The 26,379-nt window shown below is 45.6% G+C and overlaps 1 protein-coding gene across 1 annotated transcript in view; it reads right to left on the bottom strand.

The window, feature by feature from the left end:
- Positions 1-1,016: 1,016 nt before the first annotated feature.
- Positions 1,017-26,379, bottom strand: part of eif2ak3 (eukaryotic translation initiation factor 2-alpha kinase 3) — a 38,909-nt gene continuing 13,546 nt past the window's right edge. Inside the window, exons 2-18 of the mRNA XM_076300459.1 lie at positions 25,185-25,314; positions 18,385-18,576; positions 17,667-17,797; positions 16,698-16,944; positions 16,264-16,432; positions 15,370-15,498; positions 15,107-15,229; positions 12,747-12,964; positions 12,305-12,417; positions 10,610-10,732; positions 10,253-10,402; positions 7,331-7,940; positions 5,904-6,077; positions 5,091-5,264; positions 4,486-4,587; positions 3,946-4,008; positions 1,017-3,427 (exon numbers count right to left, since the gene is read on the bottom strand). Coding sequence (XP_076156574.1) covers positions 3,254-3,427; positions 3,946-4,008; positions 4,486-4,587; positions 5,091-5,264; positions 5,904-6,077; positions 7,331-7,940; positions 10,253-10,402; positions 10,610-10,732; positions 12,305-12,417; positions 12,747-12,964; positions 15,107-15,229; positions 15,370-15,498; positions 16,264-16,432; positions 16,698-16,944; positions 17,667-17,797; positions 18,385-18,576; positions 25,185-25,314 — 3,022 coding nt within the window. The 3' untranslated portion in view covers positions 1,017-3,253. The remainder of the gene's footprint in view (positions 3,428-3,945; positions 4,009-4,485; positions 4,588-5,090; positions 5,265-5,903; positions 6,078-7,330; positions 7,941-10,252; positions 10,403-10,609; positions 10,733-12,304; positions 12,418-12,746; positions 12,965-15,106; positions 15,230-15,369; positions 15,499-16,263; positions 16,433-16,697; positions 16,945-17,666; positions 17,798-18,384; positions 18,577-25,184; positions 25,315-26,379) is intronic.

The raw sequence follows: 26,379 nt of genomic DNA, 5'->3' as shown, positions 1-26,379 counted from the left end.
ATCAAATTCAAAATGAGTTTATTTCTTGATAAAGTAATACACTTTCAGTTTAACCATTTGATGTCTGTTATATTGCGAATATAATATGGGATTATGTAATTAACATTAAATAACATTTTTTTGAATGGGGTTGTAAATGTGTCAGTTCGCTTATTCACGCAGCAGCCATTGTAAACCAAAACGAGGCTACAGGGTACACAAACCCAGTGGTTCCTCTATGTTGATTTGGTAGTGGCGGCCCCCCACGGTTTAATTTTCTTCCCCCACGGTATCAGAAATGGGGCAGACGTACAATAGTCGCAGTTGCCTTTAAAAATTCATTGTGCAGACCTGTTGTAGATTCTCCAAATATACAGCTCAATCACAACTGCAGCGAAGTGTCAGTTGTCAGGGGGGGGGGGGGATTTCGGACAGGCCTGCCCCCACTGCTTAAAAAAAATACTAGAGGAAACACTGCAAACCATAGGATTGTTGTGTTCTATGCATTTGCCAGTAGGTGGCAAAAACGCATTAATGATATACTCAGTGTACCCCTTAACCTCCTTTTGGTTTACACAATGGTCGCCGCGTGAATAAGGCAAACAGCTACAAAAGTAGAGAGTTGCCTGTCTACTGTGGCTCAGACTCAAACCAGATCAGCCATGTGTCTTCAGCAGCAGGGACACCTGAATAACCCCACTGTGCGCTACACTACAATTGCATTCTACTTGGAGATCTGCAGGTAAACACAGCATGGTAAACACTATGACTTGCAACCGTAAAGGTGTCTGGGTAGTATAAAATGTCCCCCCCCCACCCCAATCATCAGTACTGTGTGACATGGATGGATCTTTCTGCAAAGCTGGCAAAGACTCCAAGTCATCCTACTAGTCTAAAATCTGGAAAAGGCGAGCTTTAAGAGTTGTGGAAATCTGGAAAAGGCGAGCTTTAAGAATTGTGGAAATCTGGAAAAGGCGAGCTTTAAGAGTTGTGGAAATCTTAAAGAGTCCTAGAATAAAGAAAAACACGTCACAAGGTTGTACAAATGTCATAGAATGTTTTTAATAAATCCTGACTTATAAGAAGTCACAATATTTCAATGCGCTCCAGTGTCTGAAACACATTTTCATATAATTTTTTGTTTAATATTTATAAACCACCAACCCCACAGGATTGACTTCTGCAATGAACATAAATAGAAACAAATAAACATATTTACAAAGTACAGAGCCAGAGAGCCAGAGAGAGACAGAGAGAGAGAAAGAGAGATAGATAGATAGAGAGAGAGAGAGAGAGAGAAAGAAAGAAAGAGAAAGAGAGGAGCCCATGGGCACAATCGTATGGTTTGAGAGGAGTTGCCGATATTGAAGGACAGTACTTGTCACGGTTTGATTTGGAAAGAGGATAGACACCAGTCGAAATGAGTTTTGAACTTCATCTTCTCAATACGGAACTCGTCTCTGGCAAAACAAGGCAAAACCAACCTGAACGGTATATGTAAATGGTAAATTCAGAGAACTGTCAGTAAACTGGAAATAGTACATAAAGATCTTGAGACACTATGATATACTGTGATTTTCTTGTTGTTGTTGTTGGATACTCTAGGATACACTGTTATAGTTGGTGGTCGCGAGTGTGTGAGAACTTTGTCCAGTGAGCACTACAGACGGTTCAAAGAGTGTTTGTTTTAAGTGTTTACCAATTATACTGTGGCCAATCGGATGCCAAAGATGACAGGGCTACATGGCTAAGTCACAGTTGGTAGTGTGTATGTAAACCTACACACACACACACCCCATGCACACACATGAAATTAGTGACATATTTGAGTAACACACACAGTCTGTCCTGATTTTCAGACATTTGTCTGAGAAAAGCTCTCACTTCTGGTTATCAGAGCATCCAAACCTTTGATAGAAATCAGTTTAAGGAAAATAAGTTTTCCGCAATATACAAAAATCTACAAGTTAGATCTCCTTCATGAAAGACCGTTTTAGAAAAAAAGACAAACTTACAGTAATTACTTATGTAATTCACAATTTAAGGGCAGCTTCGATATTTGGTAGCTGATATGATCTTCGGTCCTGATCCAAAGTAATGCCATTGCAACATCACACACAAGCGAGCACACACACACACACACACACACACACACACACACACGTGCAGACCAAGCCGCACAGATACATACACTCTAACACGCAGGTGTACACATTGATACACATACAAGTACACATTCATACACATACAAACACTCATTCACACACACACTCATTCACACACACACACATTGAATACACTTGTTTGAAGGCATCAAAAATCATCTCCCCACACCAATGATAATGCCTACACTCTGATAATGCCTGCACTCCGAATTAAAAAACTAAACAAACACTCACATACTTTGAACGTCATGGTGTCGGCCGCCTGCCAACACGCTCCGTTTGGTGAACACACAGACACACACACCCATCCCACAGCCCAACCAAGGTCAAAGGTCAGAGGCCCTCATTGGTTAGGATGGCTGTGAGAGGTCTTTGCTCAAAGTCTCTGTTTTTCAAGCTTCGCCCATATGTCTCCAAGCTACAACTGTTCCAAGGCCATTCATACCTCCGCACAAGGAGGCTGCATCTTCCGTGTTAAGCGTGTATTAGTGTGCATGTGTGTGTGTGTGTGTGTGTGTGTGGGCACGCGTGTGCGTCTTTGTGTGTGCGCGCGTGCTGTCGTCTTGACTTATTTACACTCTGAAGAGAAAAAGAGGTCCCGTGTCCAAAAAAAAGAGAAACAGTTCAGAGAGGCGAGAGAGAGAGAGAGAGAGAGAGAGAGAGAGAGAGAGAGAGAGAGAGAGAGAGAGAGAGAGAGAGAGAGAGAGAGATGCGTCCGACTTCCTCATGCAGGCAGATAATAAGACTATCACAGCTTCCACCCTGAGGTGGAGAAGTGGACTGCAGCAATCAAAGGCAGTCTGTCTGCATGATTGTGTTTGTGTGTGTGTGTGTGTGTGTGTGTGTGTGTGTGTGTGTGTGCGTGTATTGGTTGTTCAGTTGTTGTGTGTAAGTGTAATGTGGTTGAGAGAGCACAGCCTCCAGGGCAGTGCTTTTATTAGTGTGTGTGAGTGTGTGTTTGTGTGGATCTGTGTGATATACAAGTCCATATTCCTTCATATGGAATGTTGTGTCTCTTGGTGTAGTCAAATCCTGGAGGGCAACTGAAATGTGAAAAATGTGAATGTATATTTGTGTGTGTGTGTGTGTGTGTGTGTGTGTGCATGTATTTATGTGTGTGAGGAGCGAGAGGGTCTTCCTGCAGAAGATGCGCTGTAGGTTCGCGAGCGCTGCCGGATTCTGCAGGGCAGCTCAAACTCGTTGAGGAGTGGCGCGTCGGTGATGTCGGACGCTTCTGGACGCGCTGCAGGGTTGGGCGACAGCATGGAGCGCACCATGTCCGCCTGCAACACACACACACACACACACACACACAGTTGAACAGTCACATTCCAAAACTATTAACATCTATACAAATGTTAACTAGAAAGTTTAGCTTTAGTTTAACCAGTTTAATTCTTACAGGGACTATATGAAATGCTTTACATCACAAAAAGAGAATTGATTCTTTGTACCACATTTAACTTCTAGTACATCTCCATGTGTAGTGTAAGTGATGTGTTCAGTGAAAATGATCAAATGTTCAAATGTTCAAATGTTTGATCAAAGTGATCAAATGTTTTCAACTTTTAAACCATCCAGATACTCTAATATGGCTGCTTACGTTCTAATCAGGCCAGTGAGGAGTTCTAAGAATAATCACTTGAAAGTGGATTAGCCATCTATATGCTACTCATAAATCAGCTAAAAGTGAAGCAGTTGAACAGTTCTCCACCTTCACCAGTAGAGGGCAGCAAACACACATGCATGCATAGACTTGACTGCTCAGGCAAAAGCATCAAAACAAGTAGCACATTCTCACCTCTTGGACGTTGTTCTTGGTGAAAGAGACAGGAAACTGTAGAGCTCTCACATCAGTCAGAGTCTGTGGTAAAAAAGTGAAACAACAGTCACTATCAAAAGTCCACTGTGTGTATGGTGTGTGTGTGTGTGTGTGTATATGTGTTTGTGAGAGGGAAAAAAACAACAGTTACTGGTGTTTGTGAGTTTATGTGTGTGTGTGTATGTATGTATGTATGTATGTATGTATGTATGTATGTACAGTATATGTGTGTGTGTGTGTGTGTGTGTGTGTGTGTGTATGTGTGTGAGAGAGAAAAAACAACAACTACTGGTGTTTGTGTGTTTGTTTATGTATGTATGTATGTATGTATGTATGTATGTATGTATGTACAGTGTGTGTGTGTGTGTGTGTGTGTGTGTGTGTGTGTGTGTTAGATAAAAAACAATAACTACTGGTGTTTGTGTGTTTATGTATGTATGTATGTATGTATGTATGTATGTACAGTATATATGTGTGGGTGTGTGTGTGTGTGTCTCTCTCTCTCTCTCTCTCTCTTACCCGGACCCTTTCCATCTGTGTGCGGAACGGACAAAGGAGCTCAAACAGGATCAGGCCCAGAGAGTAAATATCCACCTTGTGAGAGTACGAGTTCCCTGATAACTAGAGGGAGAGAGAAACAAACAAAGAGTGAACAAAGGACCGATTCAGAGACAAAAGAAAAACACAAACACAAATCAGTGGCTACATTAGCTCCTAGAAATCTAAATCAAAGTTCAAAAGATTCATTTAGTTTCAAAACTAAGTGAAACTAAGAGCCTGGGAGAACCCAGACAAATCAACCGCATTTGAATTAGCTCTACAGATCCACCTGGCAATTCTTCAATTCACAGCGATTTCCAAAACAAAGATTCAGTGAGATTGTAATGTACCAATTTAAAGTTTTATTTCACAATTTCTTTTTTGAGTACCAAGGCTATGAAATCAAGGCTATGAAACCAACACAGAAGTGGTATTAAAAAAAAGTGAAGCTACAGGGCAATTCTGCGCAAAACTGTCACATCCACAACGGCAACACAATGCCATGGTATTTAGTTGACGTTATGGACGTGACAGTTTTGCGTGGAATTGGCCTACATCTGAGTGGGCACCTGGTCGCTGCTTACCTGTTCGGGGCTCATGTAGAGCTTGGTGCCCACCTGGCCCGTGTGGCGAGCGTAGCTTGGCATGGGCGTGAGGGTCATCTCCTCCTGGTCCTCCTCCTCCTGGTCCATGGCCGTCACCAGCCCGAAGTCGCCCACCTTCACCACGTCATCCATGGTGAAGAAGATATTGGACGGCTGAGAGACAGAGGGACAGTGTTAGCTTATCAGGCTTCTCTCTGGTCTCAACCTGGGGTGCGTTTCCCAAAACCATAGTTGCTAACCTGTTAGCAACTACATAGCAACTGCTAACTTAGTTAGCAACTATTGTTTTGGGGAACGCACCCCTGAACGTCTTCAGAGAAATACAATTACAAGTGATTACACTGACACTGACGGTCACTAAAATGTCTTGGACGCTGAGGATAACACGTAATGGATTCATACTTCATTAATACACCTAATGCATATAACCAGTGGAAGTTGTCATTATGGAGTCTGTTAATGCTTGTGTGTTAACACAACTTAACAGTACTAACTTAACAGTACCTAATATCTATGCATGAGTGTGAGTGTGTGTATGTGTGTGTGTGTGTATTTATGTGTGTGTGTGTGTATTTATGTGTGTGCGGCTGTGCCTGTGTGTGTGTGTGTGTGCGCGTGCGTTACCTTCAGGTCTCGGTGCATGTATGTGTGTGTGTATTTATGTGTGTGCGGCTGTGCCTGTGTGTGTGTGTGTGCGCGTGCGTTACATTCAGGTCTCGGTGCATGTATGTGTGTGTGTGTGTGTGTGTGTGTGTGTGTGTGTGTGTGTGTGTGTGTGTGTGTGTGTGTTACCTTCAGGTCTCGGTGCATGAGGCCCTTGCTGTGCAGGAACTCGACGGCCTCGGCGATCTGCAGGAAGATGTTGAGGCACTCGCTGTGCTCGCGCAGCTCTGGCGCCACCCGCTGGCCCATCCAGTCCTTCAGGTTCTCCTTACGGCACAGCTGCATCTGGATGTACAGGTAGACCTGCACACACAGACACGCACACACACAGACATGTACACACACACAGACATGTACACACACACACAGACATGTACACACACACACAGACGTACACACACACAGACATGTACACACACACACACAGACATGTACACACACACACAGACATGTACACACACACACAGACATGTACACACACACAGACATGTACACACACACAGACATGTACACACACACAGACATAAAGACGAGGTCAGCACTCAGGATGTCAGGGGTCACAGAGGTAACGTGAGACAGTATACATAGAATGACGCCAAGGGACTAAAAACATTGGAACAATGTACACTAAGGTTGTAGGACACTAATTATTGGGGGAATCCTTGCCTGGGTTCTTGTAAAACATAACTTAAGAGTTTTGGTTTAAAAAATAAAAATAAAAAAAATGTGCCATGCAAATTGAGGTTACTCAACTTTCATTGTTTAAACTGTTTTTTCTATAAAAACTTTCCAGCGCAGCAATCCCCATCATCAGAAGCCTGTGATTAAACAGGTGTGCACTGCTCCCACCACAGAGGCAGTGCTTCATGAAGGACATTAGCCACGTTTGCATGGACACTTTTAATCCCGTTAGAAACGGAATAACGGCTCATTCGGAATAATATTTCTCATATAAACTTATAATAGATATAAACACCTCAATCGGAATAGAAATGCCAGAATTTGGCCCCAGCAGTGGCGCGACTGGCTGGGGCACCTGCTCCGTACGCTGGCGACCCGGGTTCGATTCCCGCCCCGTGGTCCTTTCTGGATCCCCCCCCGACTCTCTCTCCCACTCACTTCCTGTCGATCTCTACTAACCTGTCTGATTAAAGGCATAAAAAGCCCCAAAAAATATTTAAAATAAATAAATAAATAAATAAATGCCAGAATTTTAAGCGGAATGAAAGAGGTGGTGTATTCCGTTCCTATTCTGATTGAACTGCCATGTATACGGCCAATTGGATTGTATCTTCTCAAGGAATTACAATCAAAGATTCTAAAGCGCATGTAAACAGACATTTTTTTAATCGGAATGACAAAAAAAAAAAACTGTCCACGTAACTGTGGCTAATGATTTGAGCCCTTGTCAATGCAGAGTGTGTGTGTGTGTTATAATAACAAAGTAATCTAATAAAGTAATTTAATAAAGTTTCAATCAATCAATCAATCAATCAATTAATCAATCAAATCTGGCCCTGAAGTGTGGGCCCACAGGGTGGTCAGGGGTGGCTCACCTTGGGGGTGGCCAGGGGCCGGCAGGCGGCTGAGGGGGGTGTGGAGGGTCTGAGGGCCAGCGAGGAGGGCCGGGGGGGCGAGGTGGAGGCTGGGCAGCTGGGGGTGTGCTGGCCGGACGACGCTGCCTTGTCATGGGGCGTGGTTGTGGAGTCCGCTGGCGCGCTAACGGCGTGGCGTTCAGATTCCTCCTCCTCGTCCTCGTCCTCCTCGCGGTTGTCGTGGCAGCCCGAGTCTTCGAAGACGATGTCGAAGGAAGAGGAGGTGCAGTCGCCGGCGCTGGCCCCGACGCCGCAGGGGATGGAGATGGAGCGGGGCGGGCAGAGCTCGAACGAGTGCGGCGAGTCCGAGCACTCGTCGGGGTCCAGGAGGTCGGGGTCACCGTCTGGGTCGTGGGTGTGGGTGTGCGTGTGCTCGTGGTCGGACATGAGGCTGTCGCGAGCCTGCCGCTCGGCCGTGCGCCGACTGCTGCTGCTGCTGCTGATGATGCCGTCGCCATCCGGGCCGCACACACACACGCACAGCGGGTCGGAGCGCTCCGAGCTCCACACCGGAACCTTCACCGACACCGGCTCCAGGTGTTCAGGGGAACTTAGCGGCCAGTCGGCAACACTGAGAGAGAGAGAGAGAGAGAGAGAGAGAGAGAGAGAGAGAGAGAGAGAGAGAGAGAGAGAGGGGGAGAGGGGGAGAGAGAGAGAGAGAGAGAGAGAGAGAGAGAGAGGGAGAGGGAGAGAGAGAGAGAGATGGAGAGAGATATTGCTTATAATCATTTACATACAGCATTTGTGGGCCAGTACAGTGTGTTCAATAACAACATCAGGAGCGTATGTGTTATCATAGCATAACCATAAGTTCACTAGCATGGTGATTGTGTTGGACAACTGAAACTGCAGCTGCTGGCCAATGAATTAAGTAGCAAAGGAACAAGAGATGTTTTGACTAACACCACCAATGCAACGTGAAATGCATGGCTCCATGAGAGAAAATAACTGCAATGAATCCTTTTTTAACATTCACAAAAACAAAACTCTAAACTGACTGTGATTTTCTATTCTTGCAAAGACATCAACACGGAGGGCGCTGAAGAACAACATACGCAACATTCGACTCGTGTGACACAAGTTCAATTAGAGTAAGAAGTTCATCGCGGGAGGACACCGAGCCCGAGATGCTTGATGGCTCATTTGATAGTCACCTACAAAACATTATCACCTCCACCGCCAGCCAATACGGTTTTATACTGCCGCCTGTGATTACGGCGACAGCAAATGGAGAACGAATAGGCCCTAAAAATGACAGAGAGAGCCCCAGGTCCAAGGCTTCCCACACTGAAGGTTGTACGCGGCCGACAGATTCATGGCCTCCAGAACGGCCTTTTATGAGGGTTTTATTAAGACGGGGACCGGAAAGGGCCCATTAGGGTACTAAATCTCAGGGTGGAGGGGACCGCGGCCTGGCTGTTGGAGACGGGGACAGTGCCTCTGGGCTCCGTAGGAGATCCCCTCCTCATAAAGCAGCCACTCACGACTGCCTTTCCCCCCCCCCCCGCCCCAAGCCAAACAAATGCCCAACATCATCCAACATTATCTGCTGCTTGGTCTGCTTCCACAGAATGGCAACTCTGGATCAGTCAGCAGTTTGGTTATTAGGTGTAATGAACCCCCCCCCCCCCCTCCTACACCCTCCTCCTCGCCCCCAAAAAAAACCTAAATGGGTAGAAAGTGGAAATCTCCACATTAAGACTGGGATAAGCCCCTGGTGACTGTGTGTGTGTGTGTATGCATGTGTGTGTTGCACTCAACTCTGCGGTGCTGTGGTGTGCTGTGCTGTGGTGTGGTGTGGTGCAGGTGGTCTGGGCTGAGTGGCTGGCTCTTTAACTGCCTGAAACATGGGAGCAGATGGCTCTGTTGATGCAGGTGGAGCCTTGGCTCTCAGCTCTCCGGGGGGAGGACAGGAGTGGGTGGTGGTGTGTGTGTGTGTGTGAGAGAGTGTGTGAGTGTGGAGGAGGGGGTAAACATGAAAGGAAGGCAACCTGTCCACCTCTCCCAACTCCCCCATCACCAACACCACCACCAACCTCCCCTCCCCCCTCTTCTCAACCCCAGAGCCAGACTGCTACCTGGAAGCACCCTTCCCCTCCCGCAGCCCTGTCTCCAATAACAAAGCCTGCACCCCCCCCCCATCAGCTGCAGCTGTATCGGTCATAATGGTATCGGTAGAAAGGCCCCACCGGGACACTGGAGCTGTAAAAAAAATTAAATAAAAAATGGGGCCGTATAGACCCAGCGCTACACCTTTTGTCACAACAAGCCTCCGACAGAAACGTGAGTGCACCCTCTGGGAGCGACCGAGAGATACACAGGTGCCTCTTCACACACACACACACACACACACACACACAGACACACACAGACACACACAGACACACACAGACACACACAGACACACACACAAGCCAGGTGAGTGAAGCTCACGGAGGTGGCACAGATAATAAGCCTAGTGCTTAGCAGCTGCCATGACACCCGTGTGAGATGTAAAAGGACCCTGCAGTGAGACCCTGAGGCTAGACCCAACAGCCACAGTGGCAGCAACAGCAACAGCAACAGCAACAGTGGGAGCAGCTGTGACGGAGCTTACAAAATGAAATGAGACACAAGTCACAGCAGCAATAGCAGTGTCCAGACTTGCTGTAGCCTTGACAACAGTGTTGTCATCATAAACAAAAGCAGCCATAACGTAACAGGTAACATTAGTAACAGAACCAGTAGTGACCGGAGACACTGCAACAGTAAAAGTAACGCTGCAACAGTAATAGCAGAAGTAGGCCTACTTCCAGTACTGACAGTGTATAGACCCTTGAATAGGGCAGTGTGTGTGTGTGTGTGTTTGTGTGTCTGTCTGCGTGTCTGTGTGTGTGTGGCTACCTTGCGTCTTTGAGCCAGCGTGTGTCCATCTCCTCCTGCCAGCCCTGAGGTGGGCTCTCCTGCCAGGCGTTAAAGTAGCGGATGATGCCCGGGTGCTCTAGCTTCGCCAGAGCCTTCACCTCCCGCATCACCTTCTCACGCGCCACCTCCCTACAAACACACACACACACACACACACACTTTTTTGTAATCTTTCAGTCTGTGCTTTTGGCTCATCATTCTCTTAAGACTCAAACACAATATATAAAGTAAACAAAGTACAATACAACCTAATATCTTTTTTTCTTTAATCGCTCACCTGAAAAAATATATACCCTGTGCATATACGCATACACACACACACACACACACAGTTACCTGTTGGGGAGTCTGATCCTCTTGATGGCATAGTGACAGTCGTCCACTTTGTTCCGAGCTTCAAACACAACCCCAAACCCACCTCGTCCCAGGCACTGAAGGGGCTCAAAGTCAGTCAGGTACCTAGGGGCACACACACACACACACACAATCTTAGTCAGGTACCTAGACACACAGACACAGACACAGACACAGACACAATCTCAGCCAGGTACCTAGGGACACACACACAATCTTAGGTCACACTCTTTTTCTCTGTCTTTAATAGACTACTTTGATATGGCTTGGTTCTCCAACGGCAAAATAATTCACTGTTTATAAAATCAATACAACTACTGAAAGCTGCATGCGGTGAAAGGCTGCATAATCTCGCAGTACATAATCTACAGTATTTGCCAGCAGCTTTATGGAATAACACACTTAATGTCCCTTCTGTTTGAGGCCGTCTGGGTTATGATTTCATGAATGCAGGGTTCCTACACATTTTGCATTTCAGAATTCCATACTTTTTCCATACTCAAATTTCCAAACTTCTCGGTAGATTTTTCTGACCATATTCTCGACATTGTGGCCACTTCTGGTTTGGGATAACTCGGTGAAAACAAAGGTATGGACAACTGAAGTGAATTAAAAAATGACACTTAATATTCGTCCATTTAGCTGGGTCATTTTTAGTTGTATCTTAGTTGTATCTTGACGATGGGGACTGACAGTTAAGCTACACAACAGTAGGAATGGTTCATTATGGCCTGAGTGAAGTGATTAGTACTGCAAATGCAATAGTCTGGAAACACAAATATTTCTCCATACCCTTGTTTCTTTTTTCCATACTTATCCAGACCTGGAAATTACTAAAATCAAATTCCATACTTTTCCAGGTTTTCCATACTGCGTAGGAACCCTGTGAATGAAACCTGAAGTATGGAGCCTTTAATATATTTAATATATGGCCCCTTTAAATAGCTCACACACACTTGTGACCATGTGCCTGTACAGGGAACAGAGTGTGCAGGGACATCTGAACGAAACATTCTAGACCACTCCCCCCCCCCCCCCCCCACACACACACACGCACGTGCACACACACACACGCCACATAGTTTACAGCGGCCACCTATGGCAGAGAGAGGGGGTGTGTCTGTGTCTGTGCGTCTAACATGTTTGCTTTGCCCCACCATTCCCTGTGAAGGGTTCATATCTCCTCTGGAACATTGCCCAGAGTGTTCCTCAGTACAAGTGTGTGTGTGTGTGTGTGACACCATGAACAGATGTAGGTGGCACATTGTGCGAAACGGGGCTACGGAATGCAGCTGTTCCATGATTATGCCTCCTCTCTCACGGTCTCTCTCTCTTACACACACACACACTCTCTCTCTCTCTCTCCCTCTCTGTAAAAGTTCTTGCACATCAATAAAAAAAACAGTGAATCCCCGTAGACAGCATGTATCCAGCACAATCAATAGGGTAAAGATTTTTTCAGGCTCTTCGATATAAATTACATTAGCTTTGATTAGAGTGTAACAAATTCCATTAGAAGTGAGCCTATACCCCAGAGTGAGCTTACAGTATGTGTGTGTGTGTGTGCTCCCTACTTTGCAGTGGAGTGTTAGTTAGGCATCATCATTTACATTACATACTCCTGGATTTGTAAAAAAGACATACATCTATGGTTGTAACAGTAACAGTTCTGGTTACCTGGATATGTATTCACTCGGGCGTGTTTCCGTGACAACCACCTCTTTGGGTTCTGGTTCCTCAACATCAAACTTGCTGTCAGTCTGACACTGAGTCTCTGACTCCTTCCTCTGCTACAGAAACAGAGTGAGAGGGGGAGAGAGAGAGAGGGGGAGAGAGAGAGAGAGAGAGAGAGAGAGAGAGAGAGAGAGGGAGAGAGAGAGAGGGAGAGGGAGAGGGAGAGAGAGAGAGAAGCAGGTTCTTATCATAGTCAGACTATATGAAGCTTTATGTCTTTAGAGTATGATTGGGCGCGTGTGCGTGCACGCGTATGCATGTCTGGTTCATCCCGTCCTTACCCGTGCTTGCGTGCCGGTGTGTGTGTGTGTGTGTGTGTGTGTGTGTATGTGTGTATGTGTGTATGTGTGTATGTGTGTGTGCGTCTGGTTCATCCCGTCCTTACCCGTGCTTGGGTGCCGGTGGGGTGGAAGAACTTGCGGACGATGTAGGTGGTGGCGGCGATGCAGAAGACGATGGTGCCCACGATCTCCTTCCACCAGGGAAGCAGCAGCACAGGGTCCTTCCTCCTGCCGGACCCCCCCTCACCTCCCCCAGCCAACGTGCCCACCGACACCTCCCGCCGCTCTCGGAACCGCGGGCTGTACGGGTAGTAACCGTTATCTGGGGAGAGACACAGAAACACAAGAGTGCCGTTACAAAAAACAAATAAAAAAGTAGGGCTGCACGATGTATCTAAAATCTATCGTTATCGCGATATCAACACTTGCGATGGACATACCGCAAAGATTACTTAATTTTCGATAAATTCGATACATTTTCTGTGCCGTGCGCATTCCATACAGTCTATGGTGTATTCACATTCTGAATGTCAACATATTTTACCAAACTGATGCTGTCATGCAGCCCAAGAAGCCCGTCCCCTACCAGTTTAGGTGTGTGGTGTTTTGGGTGTTGAAGCGGGAGCTAAGTCGTGATGGCTGAAAATAGTGAGTCGAGCGAGGTAGGCTACACTTGGGTGAAGAGGAATTAGTGACTAAAAGGAAAAGCACGTCTGTTATATGGGAATATTTTGGTTTTATGAAGGATGCCGTGTTACAAACAGAGCGCAAATGCGTCCTTCTCCACCGTGTTAAAATAAACAATTTCTTTCGTTATCGTTATATCAGAAGATGTCTTTCACTGTCTGTAAGGCTTGTATTTCATGATTTGCATTTAGCAAAAGCCCCAGACAGCAGCACAGAGGTAATCAGGATTCGTTATTTGTAAAAGTTGTTTAACCTACTTCTGGACTGTGCGATTGCAGCCCAATTACTTTCACTTTCCGCTGCCCTCGTAGTCGGCATGCCGGTAGCCTAATAACGTGGGATGCGCAGCGTATGAGGTTACAGACTGAGATGACTGCCGCGATATAGCTTAAGTAGCTTCTTTGCTAGGCCCATCGAAGGCTGGCAATGTGGAATATTCCGCTGGTTGGTGCACAAGTCGTCCAATCAGCGTTGGCTTTGAGGCGGGTTGAGGTGTGACGCAACGAACAACATGACGGCATCCACAGAGATGAGCATAGCTATCGCGCAAGTTTTATTCAAATTAGAAAGTATTCCTGGGTAAACTGTGAAGCTATGAGTCTCAGCCATGCAGCTGGGAGGAATGAACGACACAGACATCCTCCACGGCTGATTCCAGTTCATAATGGAGGAATATACTATCTTCAGAAGTGTAGGGCCTACCGTGAAAACTTGATGGGAATTGTCGTTGATTAGGTTCAAGTTAAAACATCTTAACGTTTGTCTTAATTGTATGTTAAACGGCATTAGAAGAATACTTTGTTCATCTAATTGGTTGATTTGGCCCGTCGATAACCAACAAAGGTGGTGATAGACAGATGGTTTATCCAATCAGCTAACCAGTATGTTCGCCCCTTCCCAAAAGTTCTTCAATGAAAAGTTCCCAGATGGATATGCGGAGCAAATCCATCTGGCGGAGTCAGGTTATATGCTTGCAGCAAGCAGAATGGAAAAAAAGCATTAAAATTAAGGGAACACTTCAATCATACACTGAATCGTGTATCGTGTTTGGTTCTGAGCACAAGTAAAACTTTTGAGGCGAGTGTTTTATTTTGCAAGAACTGTCAGACATTCTGTGAATGTAGTTTGAGAATGGAGAAAAGGGTGGAAGGTTTCAAAATATGTGTGGAAAACCTTTATTGAGCAGTATATTTAAATATCGCAAATTATATCGTTATCGCAGTACTCAATAATGTTATCGCATATCGCATGTTTTCCTAATATCGTGCAGCCCTATAAAAAAGGTTAGCACACTAATGAACTTCTACAATATGTGCATACATTTTAGGAGAAGGAGAAGCTAGACACAGAACGTGGAGCAAGGGAAGCCCATGTCTATTTAGAACATTACTTTTTTGCCTGACTTTCATACATTCATATGCAAGGAAATACACTGCTCAAAAAATTAAGGGAAGCCTTACAGTTTTCCACAATTGTTAAAACACACATTGTTTTTTGAAACCTTCCACCCTTTTCTCTATTCTCAAACTACATTCACAGTTCTTGCAAAATAAAACACTCCCCTCAAAAGTTTTACTTGTGCTCAGAACCAAACAGTGTCAGAGTACCGATCCAGTGTATGATTGAAGCGTTCCCTTAATTTGTTTGAGCAGTATATATACACTTCAGGAAATGTGGTTTAGTAGATTCAAATGACATTCAAAACTGATATGGTTCTCACACTGCTGCATTTCTAAAGTGTATTGCTGCAAGGCATTGTGGGGATTGTAGTTCTTACCATAGGGGTACTGAAGCACTGACAAGGCACCATTGCTGTACTCCTCGTGAGAAAATCGGTCGTTGTTCAGACACTTGTCGAACTCTTCTGAGCCAACCAGCACTGGAGTACGAGACGGGGAATCTGCAGGTGTGAGAGGGAGGGGGTGTTAGAAACTGTAAAACACATATTGAACAGTGTCAATGTGTGCATTTAACATGTTTGCAGTACATGTGGAGTACATGTGTGTGTGAATGAACTGATGTGTGTGCGGGTACACTCACGTATAAGGGGCTTCCATCGGACTGTGGGCAGAGGATGGTGTTTGGCGGCGTCCAAAATATTGGGCTTAGAGGGGAACTTCTCGGAGATCCTCACAGAGGACTGCAGGTAGAGTTGCCCCTGGTACATACCTACACACACAGACACACACACTTCAGTTATTCATCCTGTATCAGAAGCAGTACACACTAGTTCTGTTTTAATGCACGTGTAACATATTAACTAGAAGACACAGGGATGCAAACACATGTGTGGTGAAAAAAGAGAGTTACATGACCGACCGACTGATCGCTGTCCCTTTAAATGTCTGGGACATTAATATTCCAATTACATTGGAACTCCATGCTGTTTTTATTGATATCGTACTTCGTTACTGATTACTACGGCTCATAGGTGGAATAACTTTATTATTGTACGGTTCTGGATGATCAAAGTCAGATGGCAGCACCAGCGTCAGCTGAATGAACACTAATCAAGTCAGTTCAACAGTTGCGAGTTAAAACTTCCAGCTGAAGTAGATCTACTGCGGAGGTAAGATAAGTAGCCTAGTGCCAACTGAGAGAGTTGCCTCCCAACGGAGTGAGCCTATATTTTCTTAGCTGCTATCAGAGTGATAGGCTACATCTGCCGCTCCTTTGCTACATGAACAAATAATATCAAATAATAATTTTGGATATGCCATTTTTCGTAAAAATGTCAAAAAAAAAAAACGCTTCTTTCTTTGATTCTATGTTTATACCACATTGTCTTACAACCTTTAACCATGTGGCAGTATAATTTTCAGTCAGAACAAACATATTACAAACGTTAAGAGAAAATCGCCATTAAATCATTTGAATTTTGTTCCTAACTGTATGTAAGTGTGTGTGTGTGTGTGTGTGTGTGTGTGTGTGTACCTAGGTAAACACTGCTCTCCGTGGCTTCGCGAGCCTTCTCCATGATGTCGTCGTCCTCCTCCTGTCTCTCCTCGTCGCTCTGCGTGGTGTAGGCCGTGTCATCAAACAGGCTGATGGGCGTCACCTTCCCCCCTCCAACCAACCAGGCGGAAGCGATCGGAGTGCAGAACTACAGGAGGAGGGTCAAAGGTCTCAAATTCATCAATATGAAACACCTTTAACGCAACATCTAACGCACAGCATCCGACTTTACAGGGGTGCGTTGCAAGCAAAAAGGGGGTTCAGGGTTCCTGAAAGCAAACTACAACATCCTTTTTCACATACTCTTACATACTAGGTGTTCAACAACACTTTTGGGATGCAGATGTTATCACTCAAAATGGCTAACTGACTGACTGAGAGGTCAAGGGTCAGCAAGGGTCAAGGGTCATTACCTGGTGCTCCCAGATCAGCTGACCGCCGGGCTTGGTGCTGAAGGCCATGACCTTCCAGTCGGGCACGGACACCTTGATGACCAGGTCCGTGTCTGTGTCCGTGTGTATGTGAGTGTCGGCCTCGTCGATCAGCTTGCGCTTGTCCCTCAGCCTGTCTCCGACGGGAATCTCTGCCTCCAGGAAGTTGAGGGTAGACTGGGTTTCAGGAATGAATTTCAGCTCAAAGGTTCCCACGCTGAAGTTCCACCTGAGGTAGCGAGGGAGGAGAGCGTTAGAAGTTGGCTGACAAGAGAAAAGTTTTTTAATAATCGGGAAAATAATAACACCATATTGACTCAACCTAAATTATGGTTACATTCCATTATATGATTATATGTATTTTACAATTCTCGTATAAAAACACTAATCACGCATAACCCAATATCGTTAAACAGACTTCGACTTTACTCCAATCATACAGTGCAACCGGAAAGTTATCAAACCCTTTCAAGTATTCTACATTTTGTTATGTTTCAGACTCGTCTTAAAATGGATTCAATTATTTTTTTTCTCATCAATCTAAACAGGTGCTTGGAGTGTTTTGTACATTTATCAGTATTCAGACCCTTTGTTATGACGCTTGAAATTGAACTCTGGTGCATCCTACTTTCAACCATCAATGGTCCTCGAGATGCTTCTATAACTTGATTGGAGTCCACCTGTGCCTAAATTAATTCATTGGACATTATTTGGAGGGTCTATATCTGAACTCTGGATCTCACCATTGAGTTTTTTTTGTAGAGTATTGGAGCATTGTGTGTAGATTGATGAGAAAAACAAATTAATTGTATCCATTTTAAGAGGACTCTGAAACATAACAAAATGTGGAAAACTTGAAAAGGTCTGAAAACGTTGCAGTTGCACTGTATCTCTATCTCTCTCCCTCTCTTATACACACACACACACACACACACACACACACACACGTACATCTCAACGCCGCTGCGAGGCCGAACGGCTCGGACGGTCTTCTGGGTCCTCTGGAGGAGAAGCACGTCCTCAGGCTCAGTCTCCTCTCCAGCCCAGCGACTGCAGCCCACGGCTGAGCAGATGTACTGCAGCTGGACACACACAGACACACACACACACACAGAGAAAGACACAGACACAGACAGATAGTTTAGTTGCACACTCTGCGGTGTGTATATGCAAATATATGCGTCCGCTGCCTGTCACAGCTGCTTTTTGTTTACAAAGTGTAGCCTATGCATTATGTAGGCTAATTAATAGGCTAATAAACAGTTAATGATTCAGCTGTGGCATAACTCCATATTGCCATCAAAAAATACTGACCTTATACGGACGTATGTGTGAACGACATACACGCACACTACAGAATCTCCGTGTGGTTGTCGAGTTAGGGGTGGGGGCTTGTAGAGTTCATAAGATGCGAGATATGACGCAGAATATATGCGTCCGCTGCCGGTCACAGCTGCTTTTTGTTTACAAAGTGTAGCCTATGCATTATGTAGGCTAATTAATAGGCTAATAAACAGTTAATGATTCAGCTGTGGCATAACTCCATATTGCCATCAAAAAAAGTGGATTTATTACAATATTCAAATTCAGCAAAGGCAGCAAGGCTTCTCTGATGGCATTCCACACACACACACACACACACTAGAGGATCACGAAAGTGCGGATGTACCTTTCCAGAGTAGGCTCCCAGGCCGTAGGTGGTGAGCGATTTGCCCCCCACCAGCACGGAGTCATCCCCAAAGCGGTAGGACGAGTCCAGCAGAGACTCCACGGTGAAGGGCACGGCCTCCATCGTCTCCCGCTCACGATTCCACTGGAATAACGCCCCGTCCAGAGACGGGATCATCACCTTGTTAAACACCTGAGAGAGAGAGAGAGAGAGAGAGAGAGAGAGAGAGAGAGAGAGAGAGAGAGAGAGAGAGAGAGAGAGTGTGAGTGAATGAGTGAGAGAGTGAGAGTGAGACAGACAGACAGACAGAGAGATGTTAGGCCTTTCCTTTGCTGGCTATGACATTGTATAAATATAGGACTGGTGCATCTAAAACATTAAGCGCTTTCAGATATAACCTCCGGAGTATATGCGGAGGTTTGTCAAACGGAGGTCCTACCCTTCGGATGATTCAGATATGATGCTAACCTACTGACCTTATACGGACGTATGTTTGAACGACATACACGCACATTACAGAATCTCCGTGTGGTTGTCGAGTGAGGGGTGGGGGCTTGTAGAGTTCACAAGATGCGAGATATGACGCAGAATATATGCGGCCGCTGCCTTTCACAGCTGCTTTTTGTTTACAAAGTGTAGCCTATGCATTATGTAGGCTAAAGAGAAATCTATTGTGCGTAGGCTAATACTTGAAGTAGGCTAGTCACGTAAGTGCGCACTTGAAATTGACCTACAGTATTTGTATGTGTGCTTCGAATAAACACATAATCTGTTTTCAACGTTGTACCAGAATCTGGTTTGCGTTGGAGAGAGAGAGCATGCACAAACTTTATGGTAGGCTACCAGCCAATTCAGTAGGCTAACTCAAGACTTCAAGGCCATCATACAACGTTTTTAAGCAACAAACAAAATACTAACATAACAGTGAAGTTCGTTTTTTCATGGTTTATTTTTTCCCAAAAGCATCCTCTACCCATGTGTCTATTGCATTTACGTAAGGAGCTTGGAACAAAGTTGGGTTTTCTTCGTTTTCATTTTCTAGGCATATATGCTCAACAAATATCAGCTAGCTCAGCAGGCCATGAGAAGGCCATCAATGAACAGAAAACCGTGTTGGCTAACAATTTATTAAATACTCCTTGTCGTCAATGACGTCGCTGTAGGCTACTGCCTTTTCAGCACCTTCTGCTTATCAGTCTTTTGAATTTGTTTGGCCTTGCCATGCAGTTGTAGGCTACAACGTGCCATTCCCTTCATGTGTTCTATCAAAATGTTGTATGCCCTCATGGACAGTAGCTCCGTGATGTCTGCATCTTTCCAGGTCGGAGATTTTCTGGACAGCACTATGCCACTCCATCATAACACTGGCATTTAAGATAGATCTAACCACATAGGTGTGAATTTTAACCGCATGTTCTACGCCTCGTTCAGACACAGCACATTTACATAATGTCCGGAGGAAATACTAGGGGGGGGGGGGGGGGGGGAGTAGTAGAACAACCGGCTAAATTCGGACTTCCATATGACCGGTTATGTCGTTCAGATATACGGCCCCACCGTTTAACATCGGCAGAACCTCCGGTCTTACACGTATGTCTGAAAGCGCTTATTGCGTGCTTTTGTCCAATATATTACTATGCACATTAGAGCTGCAACTAAAACTTTTTTTTCATAGTCGATTAAGTGGTCGATTATTTACTTGAATAATTGATTAGCTGTCAGAAAAATAGTGAAAAATTGTTGATCAGTTTTTCCCTAAAAAAAAACTTGTTTTTATGTTTGATATTTAGTTTACATCATAGAGGCGTAAGTAAAGCTGAAAACAAATCAAGTTGAACAAGCTGCAATTAGAAACTTTTCAGGCATTTTCTTTAAAAAATTACCCAAACCAATTAACTGACTACCAAAACTGCTGCCGACTAAATGAAGGAGTTGACAACTAATCAATCAATGAATTGTTGCAGTCCTAATGCCTACTGTAGCTTTCCCAGGAGAGGCTGGTGAAGTGCTGAAGCACCACATCACTCAGTCCTCTCCTGGACTTGGGCCACGGATGCTGGCCACTCTGGATAGAGTGATGTAACTGTCTGACTGCACCTCCCTTAAAGTGAATTGGCCGCTTTCAGGAAGCAATGAGCTCTAAAACACTGCCCTAAGCAAATCACTGAGGACATTAGCTCTCTCTCTCTCACTGTGTGTGTGTGTGTGTGTGTGTGTGTGTAGGAGACAGAGAGAGAGTGAAAAACAACCCCCCCCCCCCAAAAAAAAAAAAAACTACGGAGAGCAGAGAGCAAAGAGTCCATGTCACCAAGTTACACAACTGACATTAAAAGATTAAACACACATCGGCACATTAGGATCTCTGCCTTTCTTCCTCACATAAACACACAAGCATAAAAACGGACACACACACACACACACACAGACACAGACACAGACACAGACACAGACACAGACACAGACACAGACACAGACACACACCCCTCTTTGTCCAGCTTTGCACCTGACCCCAATCCCCGGTGTGCTTACTGGTACAGTACAAAACACACACACCTGAGACAGCAGGAGTCAGAATGAGATCATATATCCGGTCCTGTCTAATCTGGCCTCAACCAATGGGAACACCGGAATCACTGAGTCGATAAAGGCTAGCGGGGATTGGCTGATGGATACAGGGGTGAGGTCATCACCTCATGTGAGACTGGGGGGGGGGGGGGTCATGCTCTAAAGAGTAAGAGGTTGTGTGTGTGTATGTGTGTGTGTGTGTGTGTGTCCGTCTATCTAAGAGTCTAAGGTGAATGAGTTCATCTGAATATCCATGACAACTGCCTGCGGATGAGATGAGAGTGTGTGTCTCTACACTCATCATACGTTTGTCTGTGTGTGCGCATGAGTGTGTAAGTGTGTGTATGCGCGCACCTGTGTGTGTGTGTGTGTGTGTGTGTGTGTGTGTGTGATAATATGAGTGAATGAATGAGTGTGTTTGTGTATGTGTGTGTGAGAGCAAGACAGAGAGAAAGGGGGGGGGGGGGGTGGTATCAGCCAGCGTGTGTATGAGTCACCCGTGTCCTCTTGAGCTGGGTGTTTGGCTCGGATAATCCTGTCCATCATTGGGTCTGCTCAAGGACTCTCTGCTGAAAGTGTCAAACCTCCTTAACACCACCCCTCCCAAATCAGAGTGTGTGTGTGTGTGTGTGTGTGTGTGTGTGTGTGTGTGTGTGTGTGTGTGTGTGTGTGTGTGTGTGTGTGTGTGTGTTGCAGGGACACAAAAACACACACAAGATTCTCTCACACCTACACAAACAAAAAGGTATTTTTCACCCAACCTGTGAAGTCTACATCTACATGTCTACAGCCATATAAACAAAGCCCTGGTGCTTAATACTGAACTTATCATGTCAACACCATAACGCTTAATGTACTGTTTACCAGCAACATCGCTTAACCTAATAACACATAGAAACACACACACACACACACACGTGACAGATGGATTTCCCCATATTTAATTATGAAGTGATGGGGTTTGCCTTCCGACCAACCCCCACCCCCCCACTCCATCCACCCCATCCCTAAGGACCCCCAGAGAGCAGGGGGGGGGAGAGGAAGGGGGGGGGGGTCTCCCCCTGTCCTTAGTTACCCCCACGCCTCAATGCTCCTGTCACAGACCATCTCATCAATACACACATACCCATACACACACACTATATGCACAAACGCACAACACACCGCTGCAGACAAAGAAACACACCACAAACAAGCGCACACACACAAAACAGACACACACACACGCGAGAGCTACATGTAGGTGGGACTTGACATTGATACATCAACACAGAGACAGGATAGGCAGCAGGATCTGACACCATCTGACAACAAAGGTCACTTATAAAGTCTACTGCTGCACACCCACACACACACACACACACACACACACACACACACACACACACACACACACACACACACACACACACACACACAGACACACACACACACACACACACACAATGTCAAATGCCCTTTAGACTCATGACTTTTTGTTCTAGACGCTCTGTCCTCAAACTGTCTATGCATGTGTATGCGTATGCGTGCGTGCGTGCGTGCGTGCAAAAATACTAGTGGCATGGTAACAAATGCTCTACACAGTAACACAGCATGCCACAAAAACTGTCCAGTCAGCAGATTCCATTTAAAATGTGTAACATTCTTAACATTTCATGATCATTAACCAGTGCACAATATATTTCATTAACCATGCACATTAAGTGTGGGAGAATGCCAAAGTGTGTGTGTGTATGTGAGAGTGTGTCTGTTTGAATTTGAGTGTGTGTGAGTGTGAGTCCCTTGTGTCTTTACAGTTAATCACCTCTCAATCCAAAGCTGTTAAATCAAGAGATAAAAGGATGCACAGCATAGATGTGTGTGTGTGTGTGTGTGTGTGTGTGTGTGTGTGTGTGTGTGTGTGTGTAGGGATGACATCATCCTTCACATAAGGCATTACCTCATCCTAAATCCATCCCCCTCTCTGTGAGTCACAACAGTCTGTGGCATTCCTTTTCCTCTCTTTCTTTCACCCATCCCTCCCTCCCTCCCTCCCTCTCTTTATTTCTCTCTCCCTCCCTCACTCTCACTCCTTCTTTTCTGCACATACTGCTATTTTACCCTTGGTGGCCTCCTATAGGTGAGACTCCCTGCTGGTGCCGTGGCGACGGCCAATCACGTGGGGCCAGACGCCCCTAATCACTGAGCAGACTGTGTTGGGGGGACAGAACCCGCCAATCACGGCTGCCGGTTGCTAGGCGCTGCAGGGGGCTGGGGGGGTGGGGGTGGGGGGAGGCCAGCAGGACAGCCAATGACGGCGCGGCGTCTACACCAGCCAGGCATTTCAGGTTACCGACAAACTCAGCCAGACGCGAGGGTCACAGCTCAGCACAAACAAAACACGTGCTCCATCACACACACACACACACACACAATTTTGTGCTCAGCAGAATCAAACACATCCATGTAAGTAACAATTAAACACAGACAAACATTTCCATGTATCCAAATGGGCTGGTTTCATGTGTGCACACACACAGTACAGTACACATAAACCCAGAGTACACCACATGACGCACCCTGCTCCTTTCAGGGAGAGAAACACCCACCACACTGAACACTGCTGTGCATACCCACAAGAGACTACTGAAACTTGTCACCTTGTCATAAACAATCACACACACGCACACGCACACGCGCACACACACGCGCGCACACACACACACACACATATATATATATATATATAACCCAATTTGACACACAGCTCACCGCAATAAACAATTTCAGACACACACTTGCATGTGCACACACACAAGGCCACATTTACTTGTCCGTTTCGCTACATTTCACAAATTAGAGACAGCAAGTGATAATGAAAACTGCCTCAAAGTCAATACACAACACAGCGGGAAGAAGAAGAAGGAAGAGAGAGAGAGAGAGAGAGAGAGAGAGAGAGAGAGAGAGAGAGAGAGAGAACAAAGAAAGACAGTGAGAGAGTGAAAAGAGAGAGAGCAAGAGAGAAAGGGATGAAGAGGAGGTAGAGAAGAAGGGATGAAAGTTCAATGAGAATGGAGAGAAAGTGATGCCAGAGGGGAGAGAGGGATGGAGACAGATGGAGAGAGAGAGAGAGAAAGAAAAAAAGAAAAAGAGAGAGAGAGAGAGAGAGAGTGAGAGGGAAGGAGAGAAGAAACAGATGGAGGTAGATGGAAAGACAAATGAGAGAGGGATAGAGAGAGATGAAAGAAAGAACAATGTAAGATGGAAAAAACAAAAGTTGACCAAGCAACGGATAGTTACACAAGCCCTCCAAACACTTAAACAAGGCCCTTGGCTAAACTTCCACTCTGTGTGTGTGTGTGTGTGTGTGTGTGTGTGTGTGTGTGTGTGTGTGTGTGTGTGTGTGTGTGTGTGTGTGCGCCCCTCACAAGCTGCCAAACTCGCTTCCTCCAGGCTACTTCTCAACCTCTGGAGGATGTAAGTCTGTGATCTAAATACTTAAGCGTGTGCGTGTGCGTGCGTGTGTGTGTGCTCCTTGTTACCATAAGCCTTGGACACAAACTGCTCTGGGCAATCCTTAACGCTTTGCCAGAGTTCATGTTTGTGTGTTTATATCTTGTCCACTCACTTACACACTCACACACACACACTTTTAAATGATGTAAACAGAGACACGCTGTAAGCCTAGCACATCTCTCCGTCCCAGATATAGTACCGCGATGGGGTCTTTGTATCATGTGAAATGACATTAGTGCAACCATTTATTTTCTATATGCTACATTGTGGTTTATTTTTGGCAATATCATGGATGGTTTGAGAGTGGGAAGTGTGTGTGTGTGTGTACACACACACACGTGCATGTCTGTGCTGTACGCATGCAAAATAAGCACAGAGAGAGGAACATGCGCACACACACACACACACACACACACACACACACACACACACACACACAGCTTCTAGTCGATGCTGCACACCATTTCTTTCTGAATGAATTTTCTGTGCATCAGCAAGAACAAGACTGTGAGTAAGAATGAGCAAGAGCAAGTCTGTATGTGCATCAGTGTGAGTGTGTGTATGTGTGTGTGTGTGTGTGTGTGTGTGTGTGTGTGTGTGTGTGTGTGTGGGCGTGCATGCGTGTGTGGTGTGTGCGTGTGTGTTTGGTGTGTGTGTGGTGTGTGCGTGTGTGTTTGGTGTGTGTGTGGTGTGTGTGCGTGTGTGTTTGGTGTGTGTGTGGTGTGTGTGCGTGCGTGCACCTCTCGTTTGCTGAGACTGGAGGAGACTAGACAGCCGGAGCCCACGTCCAGATCCCACTGCTTTTGGCCCCGATTGTGTGGATCCAGAGCGGAGATGCGGCCATCCAGAGTACTGATGATCACCAAAGACCTGCAACACACACACACACACACACACACACACACACACAATGAGCATAAACTTCACCAGCACACTGATGGAGAAACATATATGACTTTCAAAAAGGCAAACTTCATAATGGAGGGGGTATATTCAACAATGCAGACAGATGGTGTTCAAAGGTATCGTGTTTTTGTTTACGTGTGACAAACAGCTGTGTCAATCACTCTGGGGATCTGTTATGGTTGTCAGCCCTGACAGGTTATCAGGCATGTGGAGAATGAGAGGCAGGTCCTCACTGATTTACAGCTTCTGATTGGTTGGTCAGGCCATGGAGCACATGTCAGCGTACAGTGATTGCTGGGCTAGGCCCTGCAGCATTCCAGGGCTGCCGGGTTATGGTATGCAGTTTGATCTTTAATACAGGAGTGGGCGGCAGGGTTCACCTGGCGGTGAACAACTCCCCTAAACTAAACTTTTTACACCACTGCAATTGGCAGGCTGAGAATGACTGGATTCTTATTGGCCGACGGGGCAAAAGGAGATGTATGATTGGTTGAAACTTCTGGTTGCCATCCATTCAGAGGAGTGTGAATAGACATTCACACACACACACACATACAGGTGTTCTGCCGCAGGGGTGTCTGGACATTTACATTAATCTTCGCAGAGGGAGGCTGATGAGCCATTCTTACACACAAACACATAAATCTTTCTCATAACACACACACACACACACACACACACACACTAAAGTTAAAAAATAGGAGCCCCAAAACACACACACACCTGTGGTCCATGAATACATGTTTTCATAAAGCTTTCATGAGAGCAAGACAACTCCTCCTAACTCAGTAGCCACAGTGCTGTCCAAACTGCCAGACTGTTGAACATGGACAATCTCCTCCTCAATCAATAAGATGGAGCAGCGGCCCAGTCACCCACCGCATGATCACTAAATACCGCACATCCCACCACTACACAACACACCTCTTACACAACACAACACAACACAACACAACACAACACAACACAACACAACACAACACAACACAACACAACACAACACAACACAACACAACACAACACAACACA

The sequence above is a fragment of the Alosa pseudoharengus genome, unplaced genomic scaffold (assembly GCF_046254945.1).
Source record: "Alosa pseudoharengus isolate Yale_2024_CS ecotype anadromous, Long Island Sound unplaced genomic scaffold, YU_APseudo_1.1 YU_APseudo_1.1_scf_22, whole genome shotgun sequence".
Classification (NCBI taxonomy): Eukaryota; Metazoa; Chordata; class Actinopteri; order Clupeiformes; family Clupeidae; genus Alosa; species Alosa pseudoharengus.
Note: the sequence above shows the minus strand (reverse complement) of the source record. Positions and strands in the feature narration are given on the sequence as shown.